A 22,460-nucleotide genomic window follows, 5' to 3' on the forward strand; every position below is an offset into this window, starting at 1 on the left:
TTTTTTTTTATTTTTTTTATTTTTTTTTTTAATTGTTGCATGTCAAATGTCCAGAACGAAATACCGTAAAAAAATAACGGCATTTCGTTCCGTTCCGGTATTTTGAATATTTTTATTTCGGTATTTCGTTCCGGTATTTGAGCCAAAAATTATTTATTTCGTTCCGGTATAACGTTCCGTTCCATTCCGGTATGAAACTCTGGTTATTGTGACCGTCAGTCAATGTTATGACATTTGCTTAAACGAATGAAAGTACATTTCTGTGATTGTTTTGCGCAGATGCATATTTAACTACAACACCTTATTGCCCAACGTTGTAAGCACGTGCACTAAGATAATAAATACAATATATGCAATAGCATGTGTACAGGGTGTGGAAACTTGCAGATAATAATCATGTGATAACCGATACGTAACGAAAAAACGTTTGATCTAAATTTAGTAGTAAAAGTTAAAATGACGTTAACCTTTTGTCGAATCCTCCGTTTCAGCAAAGTTTCGCCTTTACGTGATTGCAATGTGAAGTCAACAAACATAAAAAAATATAATGTAGTTGGTAGTGATGAAGAATTTGTACGCTTTAAACATAACAAACATTTTTTATATTAGAAAATGTTAATTCTGCTAAAAAGATATACAACTAAGTAGAATACAGGCTACATTTGTTATGCTGCAACATTTAAGTCTAAGGGTAATCATGACCGTAAAAGACCTTTTGTTTTCGGTTACCACGATCAGTCATACAGTGGTGTGGTGACGCATTATGACGGAAATTGCGTTGAACGTGGAGTGCGTGTGCGTTTCTTATACATCTACACTTTGGTTAGTTTCTTACTAACAGTGAATCACTGTGAAGTAAAGGAGTTGAATATAAGATAAACAGAAAAACTATTGAAGGGTTAGAACTTATTGCATACAAGTGTTATACCATTGAAATTAATGTCAAAAGGCGGCTGCCTCGTACAGGTTACTAATGGCCAAGTGTGTGTATGTGTTTAAAATCACTGTTTTATTTGATCTTTTAGCATATAGATTTCAAAGATAGGTAAAAAAGATTGATTTTACTTAGACATGTTGTATTAAAGTTAATTGTTTGATGAGTTTTTACGTGATATTAAAAACTCGCTTAAGCGTCGCGCTAAAGAATGAGATTTAACATACTGCATAGCATTCATTTCAGTATGTTTGGTCAAAACAAACCTCTGTTAAAGCTTGTTTTTAAGATATTTCTTCAGCAAATAAAGTGCAATGTCCATTAGATGTATACGAGATTAAATTAATTTTTGACCCAAAATGCTTGGACTTACTTTGATGTTTGCGGTTTTCTCTGCAAATCAGTGTAGCAGCGGTCTGACATCAGCACAGGGTAAGTTACATTCCGGTATTGGTTTGTTTAATTTAGCAATGTAGCCTACATCCTTCCCACCATTGCCGTCCGCATTACAGCTTTTTGTTTACCAAATGTCCCCAGTCTGTCCAAATTTATGTCACACTATCCTCGGTCGCAGGTTGTGCACTCCTGTTTCTTTGCACGACGATATTGATCAAACGAACAATCAAGGAATAAAAATAAACTTAAACAAAATGTAGCCCTGAAAAAAGTTTCAACTGAAAAGTGTAAGCATCTGAAAATATACGAAGAACCTTCAAAATGTCAAATTAAAATTAGGGTGTGGGTGTGCGTGTGTGAAAATGGTAATGTGTGTAAAACACTAAAAATATGTTTTCGCCATAAAAGATAAAAAAGGTTAAATGTTGAAATAAAAACATATCGGATGTCGGATGCGTACAAGTACTGATGGCGTTGTTGGGCGCGAAGAAGCTTGTTTGCTGCACTGATCTCTATAAACCCTGGATTGCGCTACTGGCCGTCACGGTTGAAGCAAATTGAAGCGTAATGGCGGCTGCAAAAGGAAGCCCCAAAAATGCATTGCGGGCAATGGGGAGAGAGTGGAAAAATGACGATAATTTTTGTTTTAGGCATTTGCGTAGCGATTTTTGCAGATATGATTTGTAAATTAATAGGACGCATGTATTCCAGTGTGTAATAACCTATAAATATGCGTAGATTGACTGTGATGTGTATTAGTGTAGGTGTACTGGATACACGTTATTAAGTTAGTGTTGAAATAAATCTTTACTGAGCAGTAGTAAATGTTTTTTGTGCAATATAAGAAATGTTCGTGCTTTTTTAAGTATTTTGGACTTAAATCCAACAAGATGGCTATTCTCTCCACACAAGATGATGTGATACTTTGTATGACATTACCTTGCTTATCCAAACTGCTTGTTTTTGACTGTCATCAAACTCCTGGAAATTCTGAAGAACAAGTGATTTGAACGTTTTTATTAAAAACACAAAATACTAATATAATATTTCAACTATTTTGCTCAAAATATTTTTACCACGCAATCCAGTGTTTATAGAGATCAGTGGTTTGCTGTCTGTTCAGTCAGTAAAATTGACGGTACAGTTGCAAATACGATTCTCTGGAACTTTATTTATCTTGGCGCAGTACGCAATATATGTCAACTGCTGTTTTCATAAACAAAAGATAACTCACGTTTATTTATTTTGTTCAGCACCCTTTGCGGTTACTTCTGTGGAAAATTATGGCTTGTATTTCTTTAACAAATCTTTGTCGAAAACCGAGGCCGACACCGAGTGTGAAAGTCAAGAATCCTACCTTGTTCGAATAAAATCTCAAAGAATACAAACAGCAATAGAACGTGTCATTCGACCTTTGGTAAGCTCTACTGAGGCAACTGCACCGACAAACAGGTTCTTTTCGAGTTACTGGGTCGGAGCATCAAACCCGGTAGACAAACCAAACAGTGCCACCGTTGTTTGGGATGACTCCACCACTTCAACTTACACAAACTGGTACAAAGGAGAACCAAATTTTGCAAAGGAAAGGTGCGTGATCGTTTCCGCTGTTAACACATATATGTCAATATGGGGAGACCATTGGAATCTATTAGGAAAGTGGCTGGATTTTTCTTGCTCCGTAAAACTGAAGTTCTACATTTGTCAAAAAGGTAAATATTTGCCCAAAAGACTCCAATTTGTCGCTGTAAAATAAAAAGAATGCTCCCTCTTTGCAGAGTTAATTGTAAAAGATTTCACAGACGTGGTAGCTGAAAAATTTACTCAAGTGTTTTTCTCGGGAAAGGTATGGTTTGTTGGAACTATACGGGCTACTGTCCTTCATGCCAACACAACCACCAGTAAAAACAATTTGGCATTATCATCGGGTACACATAAAAGCTTCAATTACTCCATTGCTGTTCAATCTATTGGTGATGCTGGAAACTATTCATTGGTTCTTTCTGGAAAACTTTCTTCTTCATCATCAACAGTTTCACAAACAGTCGAATATACTGTTTATGGTATGTGAAGGACGTTTTAGCATTGTTGCATGATTTCTTTTACAAAAAAACATGTTCTGAATTTTGTGAAAAAATCATGTTCTAGTACCAGCAAACATTTCTCTGACTTCTTCCAACATCACCGTTGGAAAAAATAGAAGTAATGCCTTCATTGACTGTGTTTCATTTGGTTACAGCATTCCGTCAGCTATGTGGTACAAGTGAGTATTATCAATGTCACACAGAAATAATATTGTGATTTGCATTCATTTTATATGCAGAGATGCAACTTCATTACCACAGGTTTCTTCCTCACCTGTGTTTCAAAGTGTGACAAGTTTGGGTTACTCTGTAGTTTCTAGACTGAATTTTACTAATGCTACAAGAGCACATTCAGGAATATATGTATGCAAAGCTATAAATTTTGTCGGATCCACTGCCACTCCTGAAAGAAGAGCAGAAGCAAAGGCTCATGTGTTTGGTAAACATGTTTTTACTTTGGTGATATGTAATCATACACTACAAAGTGACACTTTTTATTTTTCAGTTGAGTATGCACCAATTTTTAATTCTTCAATTCCCCAAAAGAGACAAGCTGTCCCTTTTGCCAAACAACTAAACCTAAGCTGCACATTTCATGGTGCACCACTGCCAACAATCCACTGGAGCGTTAATGGCATTAAGGTTGAAGCGGGCAACCCTGGACTGCCTATTTACACACTAATGAACTACCAGGGTTATCGAACAACATCCACAATTGTCATATATAATTCTGTTATTTTGGGATCAAAAGCAAATCTGTCATGTCATTCAAAGAATGTGCATGGAACAACTGATCCAATATATTTTACATTAGGTATAAAAAGTGAAACTGGCTTGCTTAGAAAGAATGTCACATTAAAACGTAACAATTTCTATTTTTGTAGATTTGGACTATTTTGATGCAAGATATTACTGGTTTGCTCCTGTTAAAAAAAAATTCACAAATGCCCGGAGTGTTTGCCAAAAATATGATGGAGATCTGGCTATTATAACCGATAACAAAACTCAGAAGTTTATCCAAAACAAAGGGACATTTTATGCTAATCGCAGTGGGTGGATGACAGATACAAAGTCAGGTTTGGTTAATAAAATGTTAAGTATTCAACAAAACAATACATTTTGTATTCAACAAAAAAAGTGCTTTGTCTTTGTAATGATTATAGTCTAAATCCAAAGAGTGGCAAATTTCACCTTTATATGTTTTTTTTCTACCACTGTGCTTGTTCATTGACTTTTGGCATGGAATGATTGATGAACTTGGATTTTGGCAGGAAAAAAAAATAAAACTAAGTGAACCCGAACCGAACCTTAACCCATACGACAAACGTCGACTCCCTGATAAATAATGTAATGACTACAATACTGTAATACCCTATTTGAAAAAGACTACAGTGTAATTCAATTCAATGGTCTATTTTTACTCACAAACGCAAGTGATGGTAATGAGGCATCGATTAACCTTTCGGTTTTCGAGTCAAGATGCCCCCCAAAAAATGTGTGTAATTCACAGGTAATACCCCTAGGTCGTTGAAACTGTGATTCCCAACTTGTAATAAGTAAATTCCTTGAAAAACAACCCTTGCAAGAGCATAATGTTTTTGTTTTGTACAGTGTTTGCATCTTGGTTTTGTTTTTGTCGCTGAAATATGACCATAAGTACCAACTCACCGTTGCATTGTTTCCTTTTTTAGTTTGTTATGTTTGCCTCTACTAATTTTGCACACTTTTTAGGATATTTATCTTTATTACACACTTGTTTGCAAGTGTCAAATACATGGAAATAAAATGTGATGCATCTGATGCATTCTTTGCATCATAAACAATAAAACTGTTTTCACACAATTTTGTTTTGTTTTGCAGCCTTTGTAGGAGCTGAGCGTAGAAATGGTACTCTGGTTTGGTTCAATGACACACCACTCGGTAATTATTAAACATTCTGTAAATAATAAGCCAACATTATGTGGTTTTACACAATTTTTGCAAAACTAGTTTCATTTTAACTTTTGGTTTATTCAACTAAAATATGGGTACTACTTTATTTTCATGGTACATTCCCAGTGTATAATTCTTTTGCAGATCAGACATTTACACAATGGTCTACAGGAGAACCAAAAAACTACACATGTGTAGTTCTTTCAAACAAAGATAGTGACAACCCAAGATTTTCATGGAGAACTGGCCATTGTACCAACAAACGCTACTTTGTATGTCAGTTTAAAGGTAATGATTGGAAACTCAAATAGAATATCTCATGCTTTAAATCATGTTCATTTTCCTTCAGATGACTTGTTTGTTTACATGAATTAATTTCTAAGAACAACATAATACTTGCTTTTGTTTTAAGCTCAACCTGTTACATTTCTACCATCACAACCTGTAAGTTGTGCTGCAAATCAACTTTCAGTTAGATGGAAAGATATGACTGTTTTCACTGGCAAAATTACCTTTAACTTGCTTGCAATCACTAATGTCTTGGGAGGAATTCAAACAGTTTACAATAACACAGAAACAATCAATTCCACTGGCAATCATGAATACCAAATTTTGTTGGGTAATTTAAAAACACAGGATTATCGCATCCAGGTAATTTTGCATTATAAGGTGCTTATGTACTCATGGACTTATGTCTGATTATGCTAAGGTGGTTTTGTTTCCACAAATCTGGAATTTTCCTGTGCCTATGGAGACAGTTTTGTCAACCAGAATAGCTGTCGCTGACAAGGCTAAAAACCTTTCTGCTACATTGAATGTGCAAACATGTGTCATCACATGGATGTGGCCAACAAACATTAATATGATTGAAATTACAGGATACAAGGTAGGTTGTTATATAATTGTACTACTGTGGTCAAATTAGGTTGACTGCTTTTCTGCTGGGAAATAACAAAGTGAGGAATTTCTGGATGTATCAATTTAGTTTGTGAGTACAGCACTAAATACTGGTGATATCACATTTATCAAAAGCACACAAAAAATGGAGAGAAGGATATTGCAATGTCACAACTGTTTGATGGGATATTGGTCTTTAACAGATCTATGTCAACCATTTCTGTGTTAAAAGAAAAACTTAGGTTGAACTTCTGTATTTCAGCATCATCACATAATGATTCCACTTTTCACTTGCTTATATATTTGGCTGAACAATGGTATTTTAATGAATTGTTTATGAATTTTTTACAGCTGAACATAACAAAAAAACTGAGTTTGTTTGCATCCAATTCCTCATCACTTGCAACATGGCAAGAACAGCAAATGTTTAATGTATCTATGAAAAACGTAACGGATATGAACCACAGTCACAATGTTTCTATGCTGCCAAATCAAATACTTTCTATAACTTTACAAGTAATGACTTGTTCCAGTGATGGAGTGCCAGTGTTTGCACACAGATATTGTGCAACTTTACCAAAAGGTTATTTTATTTTGTTTTATTTAGCCTAACTCGCTTGTTTGCTACTTAAAATAAATCATTATTTTCCAGTGAAACATAGTATCTAAAGCACCATTGTTATACTAACTTCTTGCACATAAAAATATAAATAAATGTTTGTTTCAATGATAGAAAAGTGAAACTCAGAATAATTTTTATAGAACCAGATTTTGTTCCTTCAATAAAATCATCCAATTCCTTATCAGTCATTGTTTCCCCTGTGAACGAAATTAAATTAATTAAGGTTATGTTTTTTATTAAGCATAACTAACCTGTTCGCTAATAAATCATTTTTCCAGTGAAACATAGTAACTTAGCACCATTTTTCATTTTTTCACCATTAACTTCTGCTGCAAAAAAATATAAATAAATATTATCTATTTCAAAATGAAACAAATAACTCAAAATAATTTTTGCAGAACCAGATTTTGTTCCTTCAATGAAAAGATCCAATTCTGCATTATCAGTCATTGTTTCTCCTGTGAATGAAATTAATGGACCTGTCAGGTATTTAAACGTTGCTTTCTCATAATATTTGTGGCTTGTTAATATAAAAATCAGCTTACATTTTATTAAGCTGCTACTTTGTTGTTGGTATGGATGCTGAAAGTAGAAACAATTCATTGCAACAAATACTTACTTGGACAGAGTTACAAAGTGTTTTATTAGGAAACATCCCTTATTGGCATTGTGCTTTTGCTGTACCAAGGCAAGTTTATTTTGTTAGTGCTTACACATCATTTTAACACAGTTTTCTTGTAGATTTACAGGTGATCCTGTCACAAAAATTATTGGGGACAAATCAGTTTCAACGTGTGATGTCAAAACTGACTTTAACTCCAACCTTATGGAGACACACACATGCAAAAATCCAACTTTGACCCAAAACAAGTTGTACAAGTTTGTATTTTTGAATATTATTCTACCTAGTAAGTTATATTGTATTGTCTGACCAATTCATATATGTAGGTTTATGGTAATCACCACAACTGCAGTGGAAAGTTCTGTTGCAGTTAAAGCGAGTCCTTTTGTTGAAATAAGTGCAAATATCATGAGTCCTTCAACGCCCATAGGTTAGTAATGCTCCATAAACTTATGTAAGCTAAATATGTCGTTAAAACATTTATTTTTCAGGGCTAATTGTAGGAATTTCCATTGGTGTCTTCTTACTTATGCTTATTATTATTGTAGCATTGATTTTTTTAAGGTGAGTTTTAGTTTAATTTATTTTTACATATATATATATTGTAGATATTGTGGGATCGTTTCATTCTTGAATGTGGTGTCTTTGGTTGGTTGATTCTTGGAAAATAGTTAACTAAACATAATCTCCTTGCTTAAAGAAAGATGGTTGTTGACTGTTTAGGCAGACCAACCTGATTTATTAACACTCTATTCCTATTTGTTTTTGGTAGGAGACGAAAATCTTCCAAAACACCAAACAATATCATTGCCCTTGACAATAGAAACCAAGACCGTTCTGACGGTAAGACTCGTCACAAAAATGGCCTTTTACCGTTTTTCTAAATTGACTGAAATGCTCTTTACTTCCGCCTTGCATTTAGAATTGCAACCAAACGAAACGTTGTATGAGAATGTGTCATCTGTCATCGGACGACCTATTGCACTTTCTAAATTACTGGACAGATATAACACCTATTCACGCGATGCCGTGACCTACAATACCCAATTTAAGGTAAAACTTTCGTGTTGTTCATTCAACATGCTTCGTTTCCTTATTATTGTGTTATGTCAACTTTTAATCACGTAGTAACTAATAAACAAAAGTGTGTGCATGGTTATACTTAATATACAATTGAAAACTAGTGATGCACCGAAGTTTCGGTTGGCCGAAACATTTCGGCCGAATAAGCTGTTTTTCGATGTTTCGGTTTCGGCCCGAACTTTTTTGAAAATTCGGCCGAAACCGAACTTTTTGATTGCATGGAATTAATACCCAAACTTTCATTTTCGCCAATACGAAACATCATAAATTAACTATTTGTTGTATCTATAAAATACTTGCTACATTGTCTGCGAAATATTACAAGTTTTGTGAAGTATTCGCACTGTAAAAGTAGTTTTGGCTTTTCATAATTAAGTTCACTTGCATCAACAACACACGGTTCAGTTAAAAACACCCATAAGAAATGCGGTTTTAGGTTCGGCCTGATTCGGCCGAATTTATTCGGCCTCGTGGCCGAATATTCGGTTTCGGCCCGAACCTTTTTAGGCGGGTTCGGTGCATCACTATTGAAAACCATAACTTGGACTATTTAATGTGTACGTATGTTCGTTTACTGCTGTGAATTATGCTCTTTGTGGTTGTCCTGTTATCTTTTGTGTGTAGTCGTTAATTTTGCATGTACCCATTCTTTCCCGTTAGGAGTTGAAGGAAGCCCAAGATAGAATGTCACTGGATAAAAGCGTCGCAACCGATACACGGAACAAGGAGAGAAACCGATACAAAAATATTCTTCCGTGTGAGTTCAATCTCTTATTGTGTAGTCTTGGTTATAAATACATCCAGCAAATATCCTTTGTATATTCACATTAATATCACTTACCACTATGGCATTCGACAAATACATTTAAACAGTAAAAACACAAAATCAGGTGATTGCCTTTTGTAAGATAATTGCAGTAGTGGTTTACCCGTTTCCAACTTTTTTACAGATGACTTTAATCGTGTGAAGCTTAAGGGCGGAAATCCGGAAAACAACGACTACATTAATGCCTCTTACATCAATGTAAGTTTCTCGTTTGTAAGTGAATTCTGCGTAATATACGCAACTAGCAGTGGTATAGCACTTCTGTGCAAATATGAATTTGAACTTAAATAACAAACAGTGGATTTAAATCATTGTTTCCTTGCATGGTGGGGTGATTTAATCTTCTCCATTCATTTTATTGTCTGAAATCGGTTATATAGTTAAACGAATAGTATTTTGGTTAACTTAAGAAATGTTATGGAAAATTATACATACTTCCTTGTATGTGTTGCACAGGGTTACAATGGAAATGTCAAGTTTATAGCAGCTCAAGGACCTCGTCCCGTCACTGTTCAACATTTCTGGCAAATGATTTGGGAACAAAACTGCAAGACAATTGTAATGCTGACAAACGTTTTAGAAAAAACAAAGGTAATACAGTGTTATAGCCCAGTGCTCTTCAACTTTTTTTGGTCTGGTGAACCCTTAGAGTTGTTGTGACGAACTTATGCACCCTGTTTACTTAAAATCAAAACTTTTGACGTAAACATTTTTGATCAAAAACTTTTGCCGTTAATTAATGTGAATCTGCACGGTGCGCAAAGCGTCTTTTGAAGTAGATGTTCCTCGACTGCACTGAAAGTGTTAGACATCAACATTTTAAAAAAATTAAAGGTTCATTTATATATCAATTGAAACCTACACCCTAATATCCTGAAGGTCAAATATTAATGGTTCATTAAAAGTTTGTGATGCACCCTTGTATACCCTTTCGTACTGGTCCACCCCATGCATATTTTGTTGCACCCTAGGGTGCACCGTGCACACCGGTTGAAGAGCACTGTTATAGCCTAAGCACACCAAAGCAAGCGACGTTTTGTTTGCTTGTCCTCGTTTTTAGGTATTGTGGTGTGTATCTTATTGCTTAAATCAACACAAGATCTCAAATTAATTTATTGTCCTGATCTAAATTAAAATATAGTTTAGGGACATTAATTCGGCCCGAGGGGTAACATATTTAAGCCAAACTAATACCCGAAATTTATGTCAAAAAAGGAAAATTACAATGAAATATTCTAGAGTAATTCCGACCTCCCATATCTGAACCGCCTTTTTCTCAAAACATCAGTTTACCCCATAAACAGCTCTGATCTTATGTATCTTTATGGCGCACTGCAAAAATATATATTTGGTGTCACAGCAAAAGTGCGAGAAATATTGGCCTGAACCCAACGAAAATCTTCGGTTCGGGAAATACGCAGTGAAGACAGACCAGGAAGAAAGTTATGGCAGCTACATCGTTCGTTCCATATCCATCACCAGAAGCGACTTATCGGTAATTTCAGTGCTGTTATATTTTACTTGGCGTACTGGGTTAGATTAAAATATACTCAAGTTTTTAACAACCCAATATTTACCACAATATGTGTAGTTTTAAATATTTTTAATTTTGTTACGTAATTATATATAGTATCGTGACGCCATATCTTTTGCACTTAACCATTGCTCTTCTATTTTACCATGTTTGATATTTACTCAACAGTGTGTAGTTATGTTTGTACAAGTTGTCTTGACCTCATGCACGAACTGTTGTGATAACGTCGTTTGTCATAGAATATGACACATATGGTCATTGCACGTGCACTGAAACCCCCATTGGAAAGTTTGTAACACTGTAATTCATTGGGTGTAAAACGCTTTTCCCTGAAACCTGGAAAATCCCTACGGGCGGTTGTACACATTGAACAAGTAGTAGCTTCACGTAGAGTAAAGAAAATACACCAACTGACGCTTTATTGTGTCGGGTGCACAGGAATGCCGCTACGTGACTCACTACCACTTTGCTGCCTGGCCCGACCACGGAGTTCCTGTTTGCACGACTGGATTGCTTCGGTTTCATCGCGTCATTAAACAATCGCAATCTGAAGACAGTTCACCGATACTTGTTCACTGCAGGTGGAAATGCTTTTGTTTTTTTAATCGATTTATATGTTTCCATAGTGGTATACGACATAAGGTTATTGATCGATCATTATGTAACATGACTCTTTCCGAATACTATTGTTTCAAACTAGACATAACTTTATTGACTTTACCGAGCTTCCAAAGCAATATCTGAAACCTTTATTGCCTAATTTTGTTTACTCACTGAAAACAAAATCTTGCAAACTTGACACCATAACTCTTTGTACTGATGCGTTTTACTATGTAGCGCTGGTGTTGGTCGGACTGGAACTTACATAGGCTTGGACATTTTGGAACAACAAATGATTGCAGAGGGTCGAGTAGATGTATTCAGCACTGTACTGAATATGCGTCGACAGAGAATGGACATGGTGCAAAACATTGTAAGTGTATGAAAGGGAGGTTAGCAATGAACAATAACGCAGTAGGTGGAGTTTTACCAAATGTAGGTGTATGTGCCTACTTTTTGATCTGACCAACATATCCGGAACAACAAATAACGTTAGTTTTACCTCACTAGAGTTTAATACTATCTATCTCCATGTAGTGTCTATCAATGTATTGACCCTTGTCTGTAGCAAATCTTAGTCTTGGGTTTAAAAATGCTATACTGAAATATTTAAATTTAAATACACCAATTGTCAGTTTAAAATATAAGGGACTCAGTTATCCTTGAAATACTTGTGAGCAATACCTAAACGGGAATTGTGTATGTGTTGTCGTAGTGCTAATAAATTACCAAAGTAAGTCTAGTTTCAATTACTTGGTAAGCAGTCTATGTAAAGTTGGATTGTTATCAGGGTTTAAATGTTCTTGTTTCGTTCATTTTCAGTCGTTTTTTGGCGTCACTTGATTGGTTGACATAATCTAGTAAAAACATCACTGTTCGAGAAAATACTGAATATCACCTTTTTCTAAGCACTTTTTGTGTCTTAAACGGACAATTTTCTTTGCAGAATCAGTATATTCTCATGCACAAGCTGATTGTTGAGATTCACACTACGGGCGACACAGACCTTCCTTGCGACATTTTTGCAGAGCACTGTTCCCGTCAACAAACGTAAATCTTTTCTATTTTAGAAAATTTTGTCCTAGACCGGATATGTTAGGCTATTTGACCAGTCACATATGAATCGTTACTTGAAATCCAAAATGTTAACATTTTAAAATGTATATTGAAAAAATGTATCAAAAAACGATTTGCTACTAAACGCCGTTAGTGATTACTAATCATCATCTGTTTTAAAAGTCTCAAAAAGGAATTCGAATGGTTAAATCTGATCCCTCCCCTGGAAACTTCGCAGTCGAGGGCATGCCAACACGCAAATCGACAATCATGCAGAGATGACACGGTTCTGCCTTGTAAGTTTTTTTTTTTCTACTTTGGTGGGACAGTATCAACCTAGTCTTACTCAATAACGCGAGAGCTTAGAAAATGAAAGTTCTCGTATGATCGGTTTAAGCTTATAATCGAGAGTTTAATTTCTGTTCTAAAATTACATTAAAATGTCAATGTAAACGGTATTTTAGCAAACTAAATTTGTAGAGGGGGAATTAGATTTTAATATCGACTAAAAGGGGGCACAGGACAAAAAAGTTGAGAACCACTGGTCTATATCATGGGCTGTGTACACATGAGACCTTTTTCAAGAAACTAAATTATGCTTTTAATGCCCGAAACACCAATTTCAAATGTTTTTTTTACAGATAATAGGTCACTGGTGACTTTAAGTGGAAACGCAGCAAGCTTGTACGAGAACGTCTTTATCAATGCATCATTTGTCCAGGTAAGTTGTGGTGTCTCAGGAAAAGGCAAATATTAGGAATCCTAAACTTGACCCAGCGGTAATTTGAATCATGTACTGCACAAATTATCTCGAATTGTAAATTGTGCAAATAGCAAATTGCAAAAGCTACTAATTTTACCCAACGACATGTCGAATTGAACTTATTCGTGCCTGGTGTTAATCGATTTTCAGAAGAATTCATTTGAGCAAACCTTACAATGCAACCCGCCAAACTTTTGCACGTAAACTGGTCGTGCAACGCATTATCGCTTGATTTCGTCAATGCTTTCATGCGTTGTTCAAAAACCTGTCGATTTTAAAAGGTCCAAACACTCTACTCCAACTATACGTATAACTAAGAATAGAAAAGCATTTTCCATGTAACGAAATCAGTCGATAAAATCTTGGAATATATATATTTCGCCTAATGGCATCTTCAGTTCCTATAAAAACCACAAGATAATACATCAATAAAAGGGAAAAGAAAGTAAAAACACAACAAAACAAAGGGCGACGAAAACACTAAACTGAAAACAGAACACCACAGACATAGCTGACACTGCCGCTTTCGAATTGGTTTGTCAAGCAACGTTAGACTGCTGACCCAACAGCGAGCCACGTCTTATCTTTGTCAGGCGCGCACGGCAAAGCTTTGGGCACAAAGGCGCAGATAAAATAGAAACACCTGGCAATGTAAAATAGGCAACAGCAGGAGAATAGAAATCGAGCATTTGTTGGTGCAGCATATGCAACAGGGCGCACACTAGCGGATTTGGGGCAATAACATTTTTTACGTAGGCACGATCCTCACACCTAATCGAATTTAAACTTCAATTTGTTTACCGGATAATAAAACTTTGTTCATGTTGTTTAGGACTATGAAGGAGCTAATTCAATAATCGTCACACAAGGACCGTTGTCGTCCAACATTAACCAGTTCTGGCAGATGGTATGCGATCACAACGCAGCTGCGATTGTCATGTTGACTTCTGTGGACAATGTAAGGTTTTAAAGAATAACAATTTATTTTCTCTGTCGGAATCGTTGCACGACAGAAATCACATCGATTTTTGTGACTCGAGTTTTGTTATTAGGACCAAAGTTGTGGATATTGGACAGAAAAGTTGAACTCCCCGCTTCAGTTGAATTACATCAATGTGACTATGACTGCAAAATCTGACTTAGGTCAGGATATTACAAGACGGGAGTTTTACGTCGAGGAAGTTGAAGGCTCTGTAAGTTTGATTTATTATTGTTAGTGACACATTCGGATACCCATCGAATTTGACCTACCTGTTTTGGCGACGATGTTAATTTTTTGGTCAAATCCGAGCATTGCTTATATGAAACCAAGTACATTGGTTCTACAATGTAACCTAAGGCACCAGGCAACCCATTACGTAGTTGTCCAACGCCACCAAGAGAAACAAAGAAGTTTCTAAACCAACTACCGACATCCTATTTTTGGTAACTGAATGATTATCTGAAACCGAAAAATGTGCGCAGGCTTTTCCTGCATTTAATCAAGTCATATAAATAATGGCGTGGAATTTCGGTAAACAATAAGAACTATCTATCAAGCTCGTCTGTACAATGAAACCCATTCGTTTGTTTCTCACTACTATCAATAAAACAATGACATGAAAAACGAAGGTATCGGTTCAAACCGATTGTTTATTGTAACACAGGTTTCAGTAACGCATCTTCAATGTGACGTAAGCAAGCAGGGTGACGAAAGCACGGTGGTTGAACGTTTCCTTGAACTCGTTTCTCAAGCTCATTCCTTGAGGCAAGAAAAACGTCCGATAGTTGTTCATTGCAGGTGAACTACTATATACTTCTGTGCTAGTTGTCACAATGTTATCTATTGTCATTTTTCTATTTAGTTTGTTTTTCGCCCAAACGCTTTAAGGTTCGATTGAAACGGTATCGATAGAAAGAATAAAACAAATCGATCTTTGCCCAAGTGCTGTACGCATAGTTCCGGGCTATATTTAAACTTATACTTGCTACTAGGCCAGGGCTTGAAAGAATATGTTAAAAATCTCCTAGCTCGAGTCTCATTTCAACCAAGAAGGTTGTCGTTTGAATGTAGTCACGTCATCATTCCATTGCACTTCAAAAATTAATAACAATCAAAATCAATAACGTGACGCAAAGCGTCAAGTATAAGTAACAACGCAAGACTCTTCAAAACTTTTTCTCTTGTGACCATCTACTTGAGCAGGGGCGGGCAACATACGGCCCGCGGGCCGGATCCGGCCCGCGACGGGGTTTTGAGCGGCCCGCAGACAGTTTCCGGTCATACATGATAATGTGGCCCGCGGCTACAGTCTGCTGCAATCCGCCACTACTTGCTTACTATGTCAAATTATAGTTGTAACGGACAGTAACGTTCCCCAATAGTAAAAAACTTTCCCGCCGTTGTTACCATTGCACCATACGTTCATTGTTACGACATAACTGCCAACCTTGTGGGTGGCCTGATTTCTCCGTTTTCTTTCTTTCCACACGTGTAGCCTAGTTAGTGTTTCAGCAGTATCTAAGTCTGTGGTGTATGCATTAAATTTGCTGTGGTGAATAATTTTATGTTATATCAGTTAGATTGTTTGGACTGTATTGTAATTGCGACGTTCTTGATTGTATTTAGTTTAGGTGGTCAAAAATCCGTTTTAAATCACTGGATAAATACGCGATTAATGTATCGATTCAGGAATCCGGCCCGCCAAGTACTTAATTTTCCCATATCAGGCCCGCCGACTGGAGAAGTTGCCCGCTCCTGTACTTGAGGGTGCTTTTTTGTTAAACATCGTAATTTTGTAGAGATGGAGCTGGTCGTTCTGGTATCGTCTGTGCTCTCTTAAACCTTTTGGACCGCTCCAGGATTGAAAACAGAATCGATGTTTTCAAGACAGTGAAAGATTTGAGAGACGCCAGACCTTTTATGGTCCGATCACTGGTAAAAGATATTTTTCCCATTCCTGACATGTATTGGAATGTTATTACATTTATTATCATATATGTAGGCTAATGTTTTTTTACTTGTTTTACAGGCCGACTACTTGCTTTTGTATAAAGCTGCACAAACCCATGTATCCGCCCGAAGTATTTATGCAAACGTTTGATGCTGTTGATATTTTTTACAACAAATCTACAAACTAACTCGAATATATGTAATATTTCGATTTTTGTTGAAAAACTATATTCGCTTTAATTAATTTGATTTTGCTTGGAATCACGTTTTCCGTTGGAAACCCAAAACGGTATGACATACAAAGTTGCATGAAATAACTTTGCATGTAGACGTTTATTTGTGCATCCTGTTGGGCTGGACTTTAATATGTATCCTGTTGGGATAACGTCACTACTTAATTGCTTCCTTTTTCAATGAATATGTATACGTGTTCTCTGTCGTATAATGGATACATATGGCAATTAGCGAATAAATTTAGGGATTGTACGTATATACTTGTGCGCAACGCTCAAATTCGTAAATCCTATCCTATTAATTCCTCACAAATATCATGTGTGAATTTTGGAAGTCTGAACCATCTGGTAATCATGCAGTCTACAGATCACAGCAGGGACGGCCCCTTAAACTTATTGGCGCAGTTCTTAACGCGCCTTTCCTCGCGCTCCAAAACTCCAAGACATGTAGCGCCAAAATAACGAATTCTTTTGTTAATGCAACATGGGCAGATGGTGGCGCTCAAGAGACCATCAGCAAGATATGCACAAAGGCAAAGGCGCCTTCTGCAAAGATGTTTTAATTTAATAACGACAACAGACGAAAGACAACAGTGGCATTTACTCGTACCAAAATATTATAGGACCAGAGTCACATTTATATGCTAGCGATTAGTAGAAGGTCTGTAAATACAGCATCAAATTCAATAAATGTCACCTAACCACATTAGTAGCAAACGGCAAAATGTTAACCAACAATATTCTTTCCGCAAAAATAATACAGTTAGGTACAGTAGGAATGCGTAGGTAGGTTGACGGCGGCGGCATCCACTTTTGAATCAAGGTTTCAAGCAAATGCTTTTAACAAGCATTAATCCACCTTATAAATGCGTGCAGCCTCTATAATAGCGGTTCTCGAACCGGGGTCCTCCAAGCGATTTCAGAGGGATCGCAAGGAGCTGGAAGTACGGGTTACAAAAGAGGCGATGATTAGCGCACAGATTATACTATAGGTTTTGTTTCGATACAAGTGCAACAGTGATGTAATACTGGTCAGAAGAATGCAAAATTTAAAGAGGTTGTTTTGCAATTTTTTGCATGAGCCGAAATATAGGCGTATGTAATTTTGGCATGTTCAGCGTACCGCGCAATGCGTAATACACGTGTGGTCCTTCGAATAGCTGATGTCAAATTCAAGGTTAAACAATTTAGGCGTCTATCCAGATTTTGGACTACGAAAACGGTTCGTATTTGACTGATCGATAATATACGGACAAAACAAATCGTGATCGTTATCAATTTCTGATTTAGTGGTACATATTCTTTTCTTGTTGCAGCGTTTCATAGGGTACCCTGCTAACACCTTACCTCGCGGCAGGCTCTCATTTAGCCAATTTGTAATAGTTGACGCAAAGAGCTAAACTAATGTTTATTAGGCAGGCCAGAGAGGTGTATGGTTTGGACGTAAATTTATTTAAAAATTAGGATAGGAAGTAAGTTTTAAAGTTGGTTTTATTGCATTTTGAATGATAATACCTTACCCCAAAAAATAATCAACATCACAATTTAAGATGATCCGACCGATCACGAACAAGTGTCTTCAGTGATCTTTTAGGTAAAAAAAGTGTCGTTGTTGAAAATGATTTGACCGATACAAGGCGAAGGCATAGCCAGAATCAAATTTCTTGGGGGTCCAATCCTACATTAATGTAGCCAAGTCTATCAGTTGGTTTGAAACACTGCCACATGGTACCTAAAATGTGCATTTTTAACATTTCATGTCCAAGCCCCTTGGTTATAACAATGTCCCGCTGACAAAGCATTATATGTAGGCTACACCTTATATTTGAATATTTCGCTTAGGTGACTAATACACATTCAGTTGCAGCAGACAGCAGTTTGTCATCATTTGCCATAAATCCTACCCATGATTCGAAACAGACGATCACATTTGACAACAAGGAAACTTTAGACTGTGTATGATTCCTACGTATGACTCAAAACAATTACAAAATTGTCCTTCTTAAGGTAAAGCCGTCCTTCTTAAGGTAAACCAAATGTCATGTTGTTGTTGGAGGGAATGACTAAAGTCGCAAGCGCCCCAGCTCCCACAAAGTGAATAAATTTGCTTGCAAAACCACAAAACAGCGCCAATCCGAGAAGCATTCCTGTCCTGTAGCCGTGTCCCCCTTTCTGTAATATAGAAGTTAGGGTAGATTTCAACATCACAAACTTAAAACCAAAAAAGGCATGAAAATCGAGGACATGCATGATGTATGGATGCTAATTTTCATGTAACTGAGCTATTTATATGTTGACAAAAGAATAATTGTTTTGTACAATTTCTTACCATTGTTTCTGGTGGAAAATACCACAGAAAAAGTCCCAACACAACTCCTACTCCGATTCCTAGCACAAGTTCAAGAGGTCCGTGAATGATTTTCGCAATGATGTCACATACGTGAAAAAAGCCTTTAAATTATCAAAATACAATGTTTCCTAAAACGCTAAAACGTATGTTGATCTACCTCACCAAAGAAGGCCAAATTAGCTTTTGTGCAAAAACACTGTAATCCCTTTATAATAAGTTGCATTAATCAATCACTTTATAAGCACACGGCCATTAAATGTTTTAAGCCAGTGGTCGGCAACCACCGGTCCGCGGTCCGGTGCCGGTCCGCGAGGGGTTCGTTACCGGGCCGCAGAAAAATTTCTGAAGGTTCACATTGTATCAAAGTTTTAATAATTGTAATTAGTTTTCAATGCTGAACATTTGCAGTTTTTTAATACCGGTCCGTGATAAAAACTGCAGTTTCAAACCGGGCCGCAGTACAAAAAAGGTTGCCGACCCCGGTTTTAAACGGGCAGTCGCGTCTAATCTTGTTTACGAGGTTTTGTCAAATCAGCCGGTTGAATACACACAAAACTTTTAAAAATATCATTCCCAGAACCACGTTAAAGCCTGTGATGCCAATAACATCATTTAGAGCAGGGGTCTCCAACACGCGGCCCTCGGGCCACATCTGGCCCGCGAGGCAATTTTCCGTGGCCCGCGGCGCGTTATTAGCAAATGAAAAAATATTATTATTTCGTTAAATTGGACCAACTTTTTTTGTTTTACTCATCCGTCGAGTGTTTAAGAAAGGAAAAGTACTGAAACTTTAACTGGACACACCCATATATCACTATACGTTAAAAAAATGAACCTTTGTGATACATAAATATGATGAAATAATGCGAACTTAGTCTGCTGGTCATCAAGTGTAAATTTAGAAAACCGTTTAGTTCTTGTTTACTGTGTAATTTTATTTTAATGGTTGAGGAACGTTTATGCCTTTGAAGACCAATCAACATTTTATTAACATTTGAGTAGGCCGCCTATACTGTTTTAGGTGCTTAGGACGATTTTTATAAGAAACAGATTGAACTCGCTGTCAAAGATAAATCCAATGCTAAAGCCAATCAAACGCTTTAGCAAAACTAAATCTTAACCTGCTGAAAGTAATTTTCAGTTTTACCACTACAGCTTTTATGATTCATTTCATATTATTTGCTTGGTAACGCATATCAATGGTCTAAGAGCGGTTTGTGACATCACAGACAAAACTATAAAATATGAATTATGCGCAAACAATTGCTTTCATTGTTAATTGCGGTGAAATAAAAAGCCTTTGTAGCGGTTGCGACATAATTTGTGCAAACTTTGCAATAGTTGTTTACCAAAATAGCTCGGTTTTGACTCGCTAGCTCAAAGGCCGCGAGGAAGTTAAAATGTATAGCAACCAAATCCCACTGTATTGACAAATCATGTTCGGACTTTGTAATATTTCCTGTCGCAGTTAATTAGGATGCAGAGGCGACTTTGTGATCTGGTGTTTGCGAGCTTTAACCGTATGTTTTGTACCGCGCTGTGATTGGACGTTACTTTCTGTGGAAATTTGTGCCAGAGCCAATGGCCAGAGCATAGTTGTGCAGTTTAATGCCACGTGTTATGAATTGATAAAACGCACCGCTAATGTAATTGGTCACAACAGTTTTAGCTCAACAGCAGTTAACTTAATTTGCTTGCTGTCCAAAATGGTTACTTAGAGTAATGTGTTTGTTGCTAATAGAAATTATGAGTAAAGGTTGTTATTATTACTTTCTAACGACTTGTTTTGTTTCTTAAACCTTCTATTTGAATAAGCATGTTGATTGAATAAACAAACTGAGGTGCAAAAACCCTTGTTGATCGAGACTCATGACATTGATTGATGAAGAAAACTCTGAAAGTGAGGACGAAAGTACAGGTAGCCTTTATCTACCACACGTAATACCGCTTGGCGTGCCACCGCGCCGTCCGCTGGTTTATTACAGAAACGTATGCAGAGACTGGTGCGCTAGACTGTTTGTTCTAGCAGACTATTTTGAACTCCCGCCTAGGGAAGAATTCATTGAAAGTGTTTTGACTAAAGACATTGCCGTGCAAATAAGTTCATTCAATACCAACCGAAGGTATATTACCACAACGTATAGCTTCAATCAACTAATCATCAGAGATCCAGACGAAGCTGATCGTTATCACGATCTATACGCTATACGTAAATTTACCAACGTAAGCGCTGTGTTGTTAAGCAGGTTACGAAGGCCATTTACTACACCTTTGTACCCACACCTTGAACAAGCAAAAAAGATTTTAAAGACAAAACCTCATAAAGGTCAACGAAAAAAAGCGCCTTCAACCGTTGAAGAGCCCAAGACTTTGGTTTGGAAAGAGCCGGCCTAGAGTGTTAATAGAGTGGTGTCTAGCTTGCATAATTAAGGTCTTTGAAAGCGTTTTGACATATCAGGGCGCATGTGGCCCGCGGCTTCAAGGCAGCTCAAACATTGGCCCAGGACAAAGTTTGAGTTGGAGACCCCCGATTTAGAGCAGCTCCGGTAATGAGTAAAGTGAGAATTCCCCCTTCTACGTCGTAACCCTTGTCCTTGAGGTATAGCAGGGAAGGAACGACCACGACAGGAGAGACGGCACACAGAACGAAACTGCTCAGAAATATAAGTATTTTAACAATAGGAGGATGTCTAAAAGACGACATAGCGGCGGTAGAACTGACTGTTTGCCGGTTTTGCCCTTTTTGTCAGTTTTATAGTTTGACCTTTGAACTTGTATAAAAGTGCCTGAGAATCTCAATTTTATGCAAAATTTGGTTGGCAATTTGTGTGAACTGATTTAGCCCATACAAGTTACTTAAATGAAAGAAGCAAGGATTCATTTGCACCATGTTTAGTTCAATTTAACCTTGCGCAGTGTTATACAACCGCAGAAATATCACTTTCATTGGGTGGGTCCCAATGGGTGACTTACCCGATGACGAATCCCCAGTTCCACGGAAAGCTAATCATTAATGTGGAGAATGCAGCCACAACAATACATTCGATAATAGATATCGAAATAGCAAATCCCAGCAGAATCCACTTAAGCTTCAAGAGCGCCTGTGGTTTCAAGTACAAGTCAAACAAGTGACGGGCAAACTCTGGCCGCAAGATCATATTCCGTGTTAATAAACAAAAATCTTACCTAGAAGTGGTGGTAGGGGTGGAATTCCAGGCAAAGGAATGTGACTAACTAACCAGCCTGCTGCCATGCAAGATAGTAACAGAACAATGATACCGAACAAATTTCCTCCAGGAAGTGCGTCTTCCTTTGCAATGTTCTAAGGGACTCCCCATGATAAAAACGCCAGTACCACTACTGAAAAAAAATGTTTCAATAATTTGACAACATCACCTATTCTCCTGTGTCAAACTGGATGTAAGTGGTATAGTTGTTGTACACTCAAAGAATGTCTGTTTAATACAGAATTTTCGGTGCAGGGTTTTTGGGCAAATAGTGGTCTTGTTCGACTTCGTTTGTTGGGCGTTGGGTAGTTTTCTAAACTGGAGGTTAACTGGGGGTCGCGCAAAACGAAGAGGGGGTTTATACTTATTTTA

The 22,460-nt window shown here is 37.0% G+C and overlaps 1 protein-coding gene and 1 long non-coding RNA gene across 3 annotated transcripts; one reads left to right on the forward strand and one right to left on the reverse strand.

The window, feature by feature from the left end:
• The first annotated feature begins 1,278 nt into the window (after positions 1 to 1,278).
• LOC145202668 (uncharacterized) lies at positions 1,279 to 16,764 on the forward strand. 2 transcript variants are annotated; one of them, XM_080075683.1, is made up of 33 exons: positions 1,279 to 1,366; positions 2,584 to 3,039; positions 3,106 to 3,390; positions 3,476 to 3,590; positions 3,651 to 3,850; positions 3,917 to 4,225; positions 4,296 to 4,487; positions 5,272 to 5,331; positions 5,488 to 5,631; positions 5,756 to 5,994; positions 6,053 to 6,229; positions 6,592 to 6,823; positions 7,261 to 7,348; positions 7,419 to 7,550; positions 7,604 to 7,741; positions 7,811 to 7,914; positions 7,976 to 8,048; positions 8,257 to 8,327; positions 8,407 to 8,537; positions 9,228 to 9,324; positions 9,518 to 9,591; positions 9,850 to 9,984; positions 10,754 to 10,888; positions 11,366 to 11,508; positions 11,765 to 11,900; positions 12,474 to 12,577; positions 12,767 to 12,879; positions 13,225 to 13,304; positions 14,179 to 14,304; positions 14,399 to 14,539; positions 14,993 to 15,126; positions 16,128 to 16,263; positions 16,358 to 16,764. In XM_080075683.1, the coding sequence occupies exons 1-33, from the start codon at positions 1,294 to 1,296 to the stop codon at positions 16,427 to 16,429; spliced, it is 4,845 nt and encodes a 1,614-aa protein (XP_079931809.1). In that variant the 5' UTR covers positions 1,279 to 1,293; the 3' UTR covers positions 16,430 to 16,764. The 2 variants fall into 2 exon arrangements, with proteins under 2 accessions (XP_079931809.1, XP_079931808.1); XM_080075682.1 differs by lacking the exons at positions 14,993 to 15,126; positions 16,128 to 16,263; positions 16,358 to 16,764 and having other exon boundaries at positions 14,387 to 14,452.
• Positions 16,765 to 21,399: 4,635 nt separating this feature from the next.
• On the reverse strand, positions 21,400 to 22,213 carry LOC145239714 (uncharacterized). Its single transcript, XR_013862363.1, has 3 exons — positions 22,048 to 22,213; positions 21,835 to 21,962; positions 21,400 to 21,512 (listed from the first exon to the last, which is right to left on the reverse strand). It is a non-coding gene; the product is annotated as an uncharacterized LOC145239714 (long non-coding RNA).
• Between the last annotated feature and the right edge of the window lie 247 nt (positions 22,214 to 22,460).

This window comes from Phallusia mammillata, chromosome 7, assembly GCF_965637545.1.
Source record: "Phallusia mammillata chromosome 7, kaPhaMamm4.hap1.1, whole genome shotgun sequence".
NCBI classification, from domain to species: Eukaryota; Metazoa; Chordata; class Ascidiacea; order Phlebobranchia; family Ascidiidae; genus Phallusia; species Phallusia mammillata.

Excerpts from the sequence above, each read along its gene's own strand:
- LOC145202668 (XM_080075683.1), top strand. The coding sequence starts at position 1,294 with ATGCTTGGACTTACTTTGATGTTTGCGGTTTTCTCTGCAAATCAGTGT. Across the intron at positions 14,305-14,398 it reads TGTTGACTTCTGTGGACAAT|GACCAAAGTTGTGGATATTG; the intron begins GTAAGGTTTTAA and ends TTTTGTTATTAG. Across the intron at positions 14,540-14,992 it reads TCGAGGAAGTTGAAGGCTCT|GTTTCAGTAACGCATCTTCA; the intron begins GTAAGTTTGATT and ends ATTGTAACACAG.